The sequence below is a fragment of the Lynx canadensis genome, chromosome C1 (assembly GCF_007474595.2).
Source record: "Lynx canadensis isolate LIC74 chromosome C1, mLynCan4.pri.v2, whole genome shotgun sequence".
Lineage (NCBI taxonomy): Eukaryota > Metazoa > Chordata > Mammalia > Carnivora > Felidae > Lynx > Lynx canadensis.
The window spans coordinates 186,992,048-187,005,134 of record NC_044310.1 but is presented as its reverse complement, the minus strand read 5'-3'; the positions used below and the strand labels follow the sequence as shown (position 1 = coordinate 187,005,134).

The 13,087-nt window shown below is 38.5% G+C and overlaps 1 protein-coding gene across 1 annotated transcript in view; it reads left to right on the top strand.

Annotated features, from left to right (window-relative positions):
• FLACC1 (flagellum associated containing coiled-coil domains 1) overlaps positions 1-11,983 on the top strand; it is a 44,238-nt gene extending 32,255 nt beyond the window's left edge. Inside the window, exons 11-15 of the mRNA XM_030326178.1 lie at positions 1,149-1,252; positions 6,374-6,436; positions 9,576-9,665; positions 9,797-9,906; positions 11,863-11,983. Coding sequence (XP_030182038.1) covers positions 1,149-1,252; positions 6,374-6,436; positions 9,576-9,665; positions 9,797-9,906; positions 11,863-11,983 — 488 coding nt within the window. The remainder of the gene's footprint in view (positions 1-1,148; positions 1,253-6,373; positions 6,437-9,575; positions 9,666-9,796; positions 9,907-11,862) is intronic.
• Positions 11,984-13,087: the final 1,104 nt, after the last annotated feature.

The following is a 13,087-nucleotide window of genomic DNA, read 5'->3' as shown; positions in this document are numbered from 1 at the left end:
TCTCAGCTCAGGTCTTGATCTCAGGGTTGTGAGTTCAAGCCCTATGTTGGACTCCACACTGGGAGTAGAGCCCACTTTAAAAAAAGTGTGTTATGGATGAGCCTCCTACCCTCAGCAAGCATCTTCCTAAGTGGAAAAAGAAGAAAGGAATTTATGGAGACTTTGCTCCCTGACCTAGAGGACTGGTTGAGGTAGGAGTGGAGCCTCTACAAACCTATACCACATCCTACCTCACCCCAGTTCATATCAAACTTGGTTGTTTTCAACAAATTACTCATTTAAATGCAGAAACTCCCTGGGTAAGTTAATCTTCAAGGCTATTCCCACTCTGGTCGGGACTCTTGACTGCAGGAAGGCAGCATGAAGACCCTGGAACTAAGGGTGAGGAAAGGAATGAGGAGCTGCACCTATCTGAGGCTTTACTCAGAAGCCTGGTGTAACATAACCCAGGTCTTCTTCCAGACTTCTGGCCACCCATACCACACTCATCCCATGTTTTCAAAATCTAAGTAAGATGTTACACCCAATTTTGAAAGAGCAGACTTCAGCTGTGCATAGTGTAGCTCAGCCCTCTAGGGGTAGCCTCCTATCATTCCCAGCTTATTCACAGGATGAGCCTAGGGGTTGCCTCCCTATAATTCCCAGCACCATGAAGCTGAAGAAGAAATCTGTGTCAGCCCCTCACCCCTCCTTTCTCCTCTTTGGTTTTGGGGCTCAGTTGGTAAGTTCTCCTGCACCAGAAACATTTTAAGCCTTCCTCTACCCCAGGGTTAAGTACAGAATAAATTTTATTGCTGGAAAATTCACATTAGTCAAGAGCTATATTTTAAGGTAAGAATACCCAAGAAAACGTAGTTACTTCAGCAGAGGGAATGGACAAAATAATAAGCAACAGATCTAAAATTACACACACACAAAAATCAGAGACATTAGGAGTAAAACCATATGGCTGATATCACTGAAAACTGCCACCATGTTCACCTGATTCCCAAGCATTTCTAGGTGAGCATCAGAGGCTGAATGACAGGCTGAAAGGAACTTGAGTTTGACCCAGTCTGGAATTTTTATTACCTTCAGATATTCTCAGTTTCTCTCTGCATGTGCTTTCCCCACATTTACTCATATACATAATTTCTTCTCACCCCCAGAACATAATATGACAAAAAGGTTTGAATTAGAGTCAGAAGAAGAAAAGAAGAAAATAAATGACTCCTACAGTACCGTCTTTGAGAACTTCAATCGAGAGAAGGAGGTAACTTAGCCCAAAGCACATGAGTGGTTGAGCATGAAGCCTAGGTGGGACATCTGGTTCCTAGGTGTGCCTCTGTAATTAGGCACAATTTTGCCTTTATGGGCATATTCTTCCTTTCCCAGCTTCCTTGGAAATATATGCAAGTAGACTGGCAGTCTTGCTGTCCTTTATCTACATGGTCTTACCACAGGGTCACTGTGGAATGAAAACTGAAACTAGTGGGAAATAACAGAATGCTAAACACATACAAAACGTGAAATTCCCTATTTTGCCAAATTTTCCCAGTTTCTGAATGTCCTCCTCATTCTTGACTGTAGCTGAAGAGAAAGGGCAGTGTAGCAAACTAAACTAAGCAAGTTGGTCATGTATAGCTCTTAGTAATTAAGAGGATCTATCTAAAAGTTAGAGGGGGTAAGGGCGCCTGGGTGGCTTAGTCAGTTAAGCATGGGACTTAGGCTCAGGTCATGATCTCACGGTTTGTGAGTTTGAGCCCCAAGTTGGGCTCTGTGCTAACAGCTCAGAGCCTGGAGCCTGCTTCAGATTCTGTGTCTCCCTCTCTCTCTCTGCCCCTCCCCCACTCACTCTCTGTCTCTGTCTCTCAAAAATAAATAAACATTGAAAGAAAAACAAAAGTTAGAGGGGTTAAAATGTAGCTACTCTTGTTAATCACTCCCCTACAACCTTGATACTGATGCCAGATCATAGTGAAAACAGGTCTCAGACATACAGACATTTACTAAATAAACATGCATTACTAGCAAGCAGGCCCCAAGTGGTTATACCACCAGCTCTCTGAACTTTTAGGTACATGAAAGACTCATCAGAGGTGTATGCAAGGGTAGTACAGAGGTAGGATTCTGTAACCACTGTAGTCAGCATCTGGCAGCTGGAGCTCCTCCTAAGCAGACACAGGACCATTTAGGGATCAAACCTTAGACACCATTCCTGAGTGTGTAGGCTATAGGCTTTGTTAGATTCCTGTACTTTTTTCTTGCAAAGTGGACAGTGTCTCTAAAATAGTATCTACCTTCAGGGTGCCTGGGTGGCTCAGTCGGTTAAGTGTCTGACTTTGGCTCAGGTCACGATCTCACAGTTTGTGAGCTCGAGCCCCGCATCGGGCTCTGTGCTGACAGCTCAGAGCCTGGAGCCTGCTTCGGATTCTGTGTCTCATTCTCTCTCTGCCCCTCCCCCACTGTGCTCTGTCTCTGTCTCTCAAAAATAAATAAAAATGTAAAAAAAAAAAATTTAAATAGTATCTACCTTCAATATTCCATTTTTAAGAGTACATTTCCAACTATCATGCTAATTAAAAAAACACTAATTTCACCAATAAAAGCCCATTTCTGACATTCACTATAACTGAGCAAAACAGTAATGTAGGTGTGGGACATGCTGTGCAGTGTGTCCAGTTCTTCTGGGGTATAGAGAGCTCAGACATCTGAATAAGAAGTAGCAATTCCTCTAGTGGGGAGAGAGTTGATCATCTGCATGCATCCTTTCCTCTCTTCTATTTTTTCTCCAATGATGCTGACTATGAATCTGTAAATGGTACTCTCTCTGTCTCTCTCATGAAGCATAATTTACACTTAGCAAAAGCACTGTTTTGAAGGGGCACATGAACCCTAATGTTTATAGCAATGCTATCGACAACAACCAAAGTATGGAAAGAGCCCAAATGTCCATCGACAGATGAATGGATACAGAAGATGTGGCATATATATACAATGGAGTATTACTCGGCAATCAAAAAAGAATGAAATCTTGCCATTTGTAAAAACGTGGATGGAACTACAGTGTATTATGCTAAGTGAAATTAGTCAGTTAGAGAAAGACAAATATCATTATGACTTCACTCATGTGGAATTTAAGATACAAAACAGATGAACATAAGGGAAGGAAAACAAAAATAACATAAAAACGGGGAGGGCAACAAAATGTAAGAGACTCTTAAATACAGAGAACAAACTGAGGGTTACCGGAGGGGGAATGGGCTAAATGGTTAAGGGGTGTTAAGGAAGACACTCGTTGGGATGAGCGCTGGGTGTCATATGTAGGAGATGAATCACTGGATTCTACTCCTGAAATCATTATTGCACTATATGCTAACTAACTTGGATATAAATTTAAAAAAAAATCTAGAGCATTTCAGCAATCCAGAAATCAGTCTTGTGTTCCTTCCCAGTTAAGCCCTATCTCCCTCAAAACTTGACCCAAGACAACCACTGTTTTGATTCCTCCCATCATAGATTAGTTCCACCTGTTTTTAAGTTTCATATAAATGTAATCATGTAGTGTATGCTCTTTTGTATATAGTTTCTTTTTCCACACTACAGTGCCTGTGAAATTTATCTATTTTTTGTTTATATCAGTAATTTCTTACTTTTTATATCTAGTAGTATTCTTTTGTAGGAATATCACACAATGTGTTTACCATTTCCCTGTTTTTGGAGGTTTGGGTTGTTTCCGTTTTTTGTCCTCCCTATTTTATAATTAAGGCTTTTGTAACCACCCTTGTACAAATATTTCCATAGGCACAAGCTTTCATTTCCTTTGGGTATATACCTAGCAGTATTATTATTGGTCTCTCGGGTAGTTATAGGTTTAACTTTATAAGAAAATACCAAGCTATTTTCCATAGTAGTTGTATCATTTTACTCTTGCACCTTAAATCTATGAGAATTCCAGTTGCTCCTTATCATCAACAATTAGTATTGACATCCTTTTTAATTTTGACCCTTCCAATGGTATGAAATGGTATGAAATGGTATTTCATTACAGTTTTAATTTCCCTGACTATTATGTTGGGCAATTTTTTATATGCTTATCAGACAATTTATATGTCTTCTTTTGTGAAATGTTTAAGTCTTTTGGTTTAAGTCTTTTGTCATTTGAAAAAACTTGGATTCTTTATCTTTTTATTATTGATATGTAGGAGACCTTTACATAATATGGATACAAGTTCCTTGTCAGATATATGTGTTACAGATACTGTCTCCTAGCCTGTGGTTTGCCTTTTCATTTTACTTATGTTGTCTTCTGATGTGCAGAATTTTTTTATTTTGATGAAAACCAAATTATTAATTTTTTCCTTTTCACAGGAAAATTTTGTGTCCTTTCTATGAAATTGTTGCCTAGTCCAAGGATACAAAGATATTCTATCTTTTGAAAAGCTTTGTAATTTTAATTTTTATGATTCTGTGATCCATTTTGAATAATTTTTATGTATAGAGTGAGATAGAGGTCATAGGTCACTTTTTTCTGTATAAGTATCTAGTTGTTTGAGCATGATTTATAGAAAAAAACTTTCCATTCTCCATTAAGTTGCCGTGATGTTTTTGCTGTGTTTTGAGGGGTGGGGTGAGGGGGAATAGACTCTGTTCTGTTCCATTGAATTATTTGTCCATACCAAGGCCAAGACAACCATCATCTTAATTATTGTAGCTTGAAATCAGGGAGTAAAAATCTAGCTTTGCTCTTGTGTTTCAATGTTATTTTGACTCTTCTATATCATTTACATTCTTTTAAGTTTATTTATTTGTGTTTGAGAGAGAAGGGAGAGAAAGCGCAAGTGGGAAAGAGAGAAAAAGAGAGAGAGAGAGAGAGAGAGAGAATCCCAAGCAGACTCTGGACTGTCAGCACAGAGCCCAATGCAGGGCCAAATGCCATGAACTGTCAGATCATGACCTGAGCCAAAATCGAGAGTTAGACGCTTAACTGACTGAGCTACCCAGGTGCCTCTAATCACTTATATTTCTACATAAATTTCAGAATTAGTTTGTCAAGAAAGCTTGCTGGTATTCTAACTGAGATTGCATTGAATATAAAGATAAATCTGTGGATAAATGAATATTCAACAATATTAAATATGTACATTAACAACAAAGTCCTTGATGAAAATATGGTGTCTTTTTAATATTTGTTGATGTGATATGGTGTAAGAAAGTGGTCCAGGTTCATTCTTCTGCATGTCACTGTCCAGTTTTCCCAGCACCATTTGCTGAAGAGACTGTCTTTTTTCCATTGGATGCTCTTTCCTGCTTTGTCAAAGATTAGTTGGCCATATATTTGTGGGTCTATTTCTGGGTTTTCTATTCTTTTCCATTGATCTATGTGTCTTGTTTTGTGCCAATACCATATTGTCTTAATGATTACAGGTTTGTAATGTAGCTTAAAGTCTGAAATTGTGATCTTCACTAGGTTACTTGTTTTTTTGAGTGTTGAGTTTGGTGAGTTCTTTATAGATTTTGGATACTAAGCCTTTATCCGATATATCATTTACAAATATCTTCTCCCATTCCATCGGTTGCCTTTTTGGTTTTGTTGATTGTTTACTTTGCTGTGCAGAAGCTTTTTATCTTGATGAGGTCCCAATAGTTCATTTTTGCTTTTATTTCCCTTGCCTCTGGAGACAGGTCATATAAGAACTTGCTGCAGCTGAAGTCAAAGAGGGTGCTGCCTGCTTTCTCCTGTAGGATTTTGATGGTTTCCTGCTCACATTTAAGTCTTTCATCCATTTTGATTTTTTGTGTGTGTATAGTGTACATAGGGGAAGGGAAAGAAAAATAAGATAAAAACAGAGAGGGAGGCAAACCATAAGAGACTCTTAAATACAGAGAACAAATTGAGGGTTGCTGGAGGGGACATAGGTGTGGGGATGGGTTAAATGGGTGATGGGCATTAAGGAGGGCACTTGTTGGGATGAGCACTGGGTGTTCTATGTAAGAGATTGATCACTGGGTTCTGCTGAAGCCAAGACTACACCGTATATTAACTAACTTGAGTTTTAAAAAATATATATAGAGTTATATAATATATATTTATATATTATATTATATATATTTATATATTATATATTTTTATCTTATGTATTATATATTATATATTATATATATTTATATATTATATATTTATATATAATATATATTTAAACATATATATATATTGCACATAAGTTAAGATTTTCAAAATTTACCTTCAACAAATTAAATGTGTGCTTCATTACACCAATATCTAAACTTTGGTGAATACTACATTCTGGAATCCTATTCTGGCTTTCTCAAGTCTCTGAAAGAAGTGCCAGAAACCCCAGTGCTGACCTTTTCCGAATAAAATTGTTTTTAGGAGCTACTGAAACAACATGAAAAGGACACCTTGCAATTAGAGGAGCTGAGAAAGACCAAACAGGTAAGCTCTTTCATTTTTCTTGTGGAATTAGCATCTTACAAATGCACCAGTAAAATTATATACCCTCAATAAAATAGAATCTATTATAATTTTCCAAAACAAAACAAAAGGAAGACCCAAAGCTGAGTTTGCTGGATTCAACAAGTCAAATAGAACTTTATAACTATAATACAAAGTCATTTGTAAAACAGAGCCTTTGTGTTTTTTTAGAGCAATTTGAGCAAATATATGAGCAATATGCTGTGTGGTCTTCAGTGTCAAATGCGTTCCATTTCTAGTAAGGCTCAAACCACAAAAGAGTCTTGATTTGTAAAATACCAAATTCTTCCCTTAAGCTCTAAAAAGTACAATACTGACCCTGGGAACTCTAATTCCAAGCCTCTCCTTGATATTCCAAATGTGCCTCAACCCCAACAGCTTCCTCAAAGAATTCTGTTCTTCTGGGACAAATTATGGCACTTCCATGTGGGAGATACCTGAAGGGAAACTGTTCAAACCCATGAACTGCCTTCTGATTCTTCTTACACTAGGATCCAGAATGGACATGTTTGGGAAAAGACTAGCCATTATAAAATCATGGAATTATATCTTAGAGCTTAGGCAAGGCTTCAGCATTGTTGGGTCAACAAGCCTCAATGTCCTGCATGGTAGACAGATAGGCTTTGGAGCAAGGAAAACCCAGTGCATTGTAATAGCTGCTTTAATGAGCTTGTCTACTAATTCTATCATTCCTTTCTGGTTCTGTTAATTGATTTTGCTCCTCATTTGTGGTCATATTTTCTCACTTGTTTACATGCCTGGTAATTTTTTTTTTTTTTTGGAGGCCTGCCATTGTGAAGTTTACCTTGTTGGGTGCGGGGGGGTGCCTGGCTGGCTCAGTCCATAGAGCATGCGACTCTTGATCTCTGGGTTGTGAGTTCAACCCCCACCTTGAGCATAAGCGTAATCAAAACAAACAAACCAAAAAGGTGGATTGCAAACTACCTTGTTGGGTGCTGAATATTTTTGTATTTCTTTAAATATTGTTGGACTTTGTTCTGGGATGCAGTTAAGTTAAAGCAGTCTTTAGTTTAAGGCTAATTTTCCCCCCTACAGAGATAATACCCTTCTGAGTAGTCTACCCAATACTCTGTGTACTCTGGTTGGTGGGAATATAACTATTCCCAGTCCTGTGTTGAGGCTGGGGATTATTCTACCTGCTCTGTGCTCATGATTCTTTCCCCTAACCTTATCTCCTTCTATTTCTTCCCCTTCATTACACAACTGCAATGGCACTGGACTCCTTGCTGTATTTTTAACAGTCAAGGATCCTTTACTTGGGGTCTTTGCACTTGACATTCACTCTTCTTGGGAAGCTCTTTCCTAGATATCCACACAACTAACTTCCTTACCTCTTTCTGGTTTTGTTCAAACGCCATTTCTGAAGGGCCACTCTATTTAAAGGCTTAACACCCTCCCCAACACTTCCATTTCCTTGTTTTATTTTTCTATACAGATTTTTTACATTTATTTATTTATTTATTTTAAGAGAGAGAGCAAGCACATGAGTAGGGAAGAGGGACAGAAAGAAGAGAGAGAATCTTAAGCAGGTTTCATACTCAGTACAGAGCCTGATGAGGGGCTCTCCAAACTGTGAGATCAAGACCCGAGCTGAAATCAAGAGTTGGATGCTCAACTGACTGAGCCACCCAGGCGCTCCTCTATACAGATTTATAACTGTCTAACCTGATAAACTCAATGAATGAAAGCAGAGATTTTTGTCTGTTTTTTCTACCACTAATCTCCAGTTTCTAGAACAGTACCTGGCACATCACAGACATTTAGTAAATACCAGCTGATTTTTTTGAATGAATAAGCAAACAAAAGAATGCTAAATGACCTAGTACAGTGCTTTGTACAATGCAAATACAGTGAGAGATGGTACCTCTCTAGTTTATATCTTGAGAAGATGCTTATTCCATGGGAAGAGCTCTGAAGACATGTAGGAGTTAAATGAGGCTGACATCTGAAAGCACAGAGCCATCTGGATCATTTTTATTGTCTCTTCAGCATTTATCTAATGTAGTAGATTCCACATTTATCCCTTCCCCACACTAACACTGCATCTTCTATCTTCATCCTTGGTTTGTTTTTAATTTATTATTGTAATTATTTTATTGACTTTTATTTAATTTTTTTCATCCCCTTCACTAGGGTGTATCTCCATAAGAGTAGAAATTATATTTTTCTTATTCATCATAATATTCCTAGTGCCTATAATAGTAGGTGTTTTTCCTAATTAAAAGACTATTTTTAAGGAGTGCCTGGGTGGATCAGTCGGTTGAGCATCTGACTCTTGATTTCTGCTCAGGTCATGACCTCTGTGTTGAGTACAGCACCTGCTTAAGATTCTGTCTCTTCTGCCCCCTTTTCCCTACTAGCGTGCTCTCTCTCTCTCTCTCAAACCAACTTTTCTTAAAGGCTATTTTTTAGAGCAATGTTAGGTTTACTGAAAAATTAAACAAGTGCAGAGAGTGCCCATATCCTCCCCCCAACACAAACATACAATATACTCTATTATTAACATCTTGCATTAGTGCGGTACATTTGTTACAGCTGATGAACCAATATTGATACATCATTTTTAATTAAAGTCCGTAGTTTACATTAGGGCTCACTCTTTGTGTTATGCATTCTATAGGTTTTATCAAATGCATCATGCCATGTACCCACCACTGCAATATCATACAGAATATTTTCTTTACCTAAAACTCCTCTGTCCTCCACCTATTTATCCCTGCTTCCCTTCCCAATCCCTGGCAACAACTGATCTTTTTACTGTCTCTATAGTTTTGCATTTTCCCCAATGTCATATAGTTGGAATCTGGAGTAGATATTTGATAAATATTTGTTTAATAAATGAATGATTGGTAGCTATTGTGACAACCACGGGAGCTCTGGTGAGGGCTGGCTCTGGGGCAGTGATAGTGAGTCTGCATATGAGGATATAGATGGGCAAGACATAAAGGAGATAGAAGTAAGAGGGCACAGTGACTGAACAGTGAAGGAGAAGGAGTAGCTAAAGTTGACGCTTCACATTCTAGTCCAGGCACCCTGCAGAAGAGAATAAATAGATAGACATTGTTGTCTTCTTAAACAGGTCATGGAGGAAGAGTTGAATGCACAATCTGTTATCTTAGAATCACTTAACACAACCCTCTACCAAACCCAGATGGAACTCCAGAGAGAGGTGAGTCCTGGCTGGAGTGGGGATAGGGTTGTGCAGAGGAATCCAGGTCTCTGTATGGTTCTGCCATGTAGCTTTGCTCTGGATGACTCTGGCTTGGGAAAGAGAGCAATTAAAATTTACATGTCTTTCAGAAAGCTACAGTGGGAAATCTGGAGAAAACACTCCAGACCAAGCTTGCCGAGACTGAAGAAAAGTTTAAATACACCATACAGCTTCTGACAGAAGAAAACATTCATCTAAGGTGTGCATGATGCTGCTCAAAAAGACATGGCTGAGTTATCTTTAGAAAGTGGAAGGGAGTTTGGGTGAGGAATAGATATGAAGATGAACCCAGGTATTTCTTAATAAAGTCAAGGCACAGGCACTTCCAGTAGGGAAATAGTCATTCAAAGCCTGGCCACGGAAGTCACCTGCTAAGGACAGACAGTTCATCTGAAGTGGTGCTGGGCATGTGTCTAGACTCCTCTCCGTTATTACATCTTAGTTTTTATCCAAAACAGCACATGAAATTTACCTGTGGATCTTTATTTTTTAATTAATTTATTTATTTTGAGAGAGACAGAGTAAGTAGGGGAGGAGAGAGAGAGAGAGAGAGAGAGAGAGAGAGAGAGAGAGGAGCAGAGGATCTGTAGCAGGCTCCACACCGACAGTACCCGATGCAGGGCTCCAACTCGTGAACTGCAAGATCATGATGTGAGCCAAAGTCAGACACTCAACTGACTAAGCCACCCAGATGCCCCTATCTGAGGGTCTTTGAGTTTATTCAGTTCTGTGAATAAATTTTAAATCCCTAAAGTCCTCTGCCCTCCACCTATTCATTTTTTGCTTCCCCTCCCAACTCCTGGAAATTACGGATCTTTTCACAGTCTCTGTAGTTTTGCCTTTTCCAGAATGTCATACAGTTGGAATCTTTAAGAGATATTTAATAAATATTTAATGAATGAACGATTGGAAGCTATTGTAACAACCCATCTGAGTTCTGAGTTTTTACCATGTCCCCTGAGGGGTTATGGGTTTAGGTGTCAGTGGTTTACACTTAGATACATCTGCGTTTAGTTCATGTGGAAGTCAACTTTAGGTCAGAAATAATACTGTTAACTGGAAATGCATTTTAAATCATTGGGATAAATTTTTGGTAGATACTTCAATAAAGGGAAGTTATTCATTGTATTGATTTGGTAGTAAAACTTATCCCTTCTTGTCTAGGTTCTTTGATCTAATAGTTAAATTGGCATAAAACAGATTAACAGGAAAAAACAAATTTAATTTTGTATGTATAGGAGCTCAGTAAAATATGAGACTCAAAGAAGTGAACAAATCAGGCAGTTATACCTTTTAGACAAAGTAACAATAAATTTGTAAAGAATTGACAAGACAAAGAAGTTTGGGGTTGGGGTACTAAATTAGTAAGTAAGTAACAGAGTTGTTGGGGTTTTTTTTAATGGTTTATTTATTTTTGAGAGAGAGAACAGGCAGGGGAGGGGAAGAGAGGATCTGAAATGGGCTCTGTGCTGACAGCAGTAAGCCCAATGTGAGCCTTGAACTCACAAACCACAAGATCATGACCTGAGCCCAAGTCAGACACTCAACCAACTAAGCCACCCAGGTTTTTTGTATACAGACTTCTTAGCTTTAAATTCCCTATTTCTGCTGATAGGGATATCTCTTTACCTTCTGGTATAGGGAAGGTATATTCATATGAAAAATATATTTCCTACTTTCAGGGGAACAAAGAGGGTCAGAATGCCTTTCTTGCACTGGCTGTTGCTTAAGTAACTTTAACTCAAGTAATCAATATGCAAGGTATATTGGGATGGCATACTCTGTTTCCCCTCAGCAGAATATTCCTCATTTGAGAATTTGGTAACCTAAATATCATTTCTCATTAAATTCAAAACGACTGCAAGTATGGGGTGCCTTGGTGGCTCGGTTGGTTGAGCGTCTGACTCGATTTCAGTTCAGGTCATCATCTCATGGTTCATGGGATCAAGCCCCACATCAGGCTCTGTTCTGACAGCGTGGAGCCTGCTTGGGACTCTCTCTCTCAAAATAAATAAACATTAAAAAAAAAAAACCTATAAGTAATGTGTGCAGCTGCCCCCAGTGAAGTAATGAAACCACATTTCTCTCCCCTCAGATATCCTACATCCCCTTCTATCCTTGAGTCTATAGTGATACATGTTCTTTTTCTCTATAGGCAAAAAATAATTGTGAAGAATGAAGAAATTTATAAGGAACGATCTGGGAGGTTTCTCTCTATGTATGAGAATGATTCTGATAATTTAGAAGATGATAGCAATGAAAAACAAGAACTATGAGCAGAAAAGTTGTTCTCCAATACAAAAGATGTTAGGAACACCATCTCCATAGGCTTAGACAACTCCTGTGAGAGTTTCTTGAGAAATGTATATTATGAGTTTAGTTCTTGGGTTGCCTGGGTTCTACTTTTGCCTTTTCAAAATTTCCTTTCTTCTAAGTGGTTGGGAATGTTTGAATTCTCATCTCAGTTATACAGGCTTTCAAGACTCTTCATTGTAAAGTGATGTTCCCTATACCTGGATCTAAACTTTCTCTGGGTATTATACTATTTTCTCTTCCACATTTACACATTTCATTATGAAAACACTGATCCGAAGAACTTGTTCCTATTAAATATTGACTATATTTTGAAATACACCTTTTGTCCCCCTGGGGCATTTACCTAGCAAAAATGTAATTTGTTGATTCAATTCCAAAAATCCTTTCTCTCTTACATGTGTCCCCACTGCTCCACTTCTCAATCGTGTTCCCTATACTATGATTTTGGAAAAAGTGTCTGATGATCCTTGCCACCTTCTCTAAACAATCATCAGAATTCAAATCCCCACAGGGCAGGCAACTGGTTTTGGGGGTAGATTCCCATGATTCATCGCTTACATACAACACCAGTGCTCATCCCAACAAGTGCCCTCCTCAATGCCCATCACCCATTTTCCCCTCTCCCCCCCCCCCAATCCCCATCAACCCTCAGTTTGTTCTCTGTATTTAAGAATCTCTTATGGTTTGCCTCCCTCTCTATTTGAAACTATTTTTCTCCTTCCCTTCCCCCCTGGTCTTCTGTTAAGTTTCTTAAGTTCCACATATGAGTGAAAACATATGATATCTGTCTTTCTCTGACTGACTTATTTCACTTAGCATAATACCCTCCAATTCCATCCACATTGCTGCAAATGGCAGGATTTCATTCTTTCTCATTGCCAAGTAGTATTCCATTGTATATATAAACCACATCTTCTTTATCCTTTCATCAGTTGATGGACATATGGGCTCTTTGCATAATTTGGCTATTGTTGAAAACACTGCTATAAACATTGGGGTACGAGTGCCCCTATGCATCAGCACTCCTGTATCTTTTAGATAAATTCCTAGTAGTGCTATTGCTG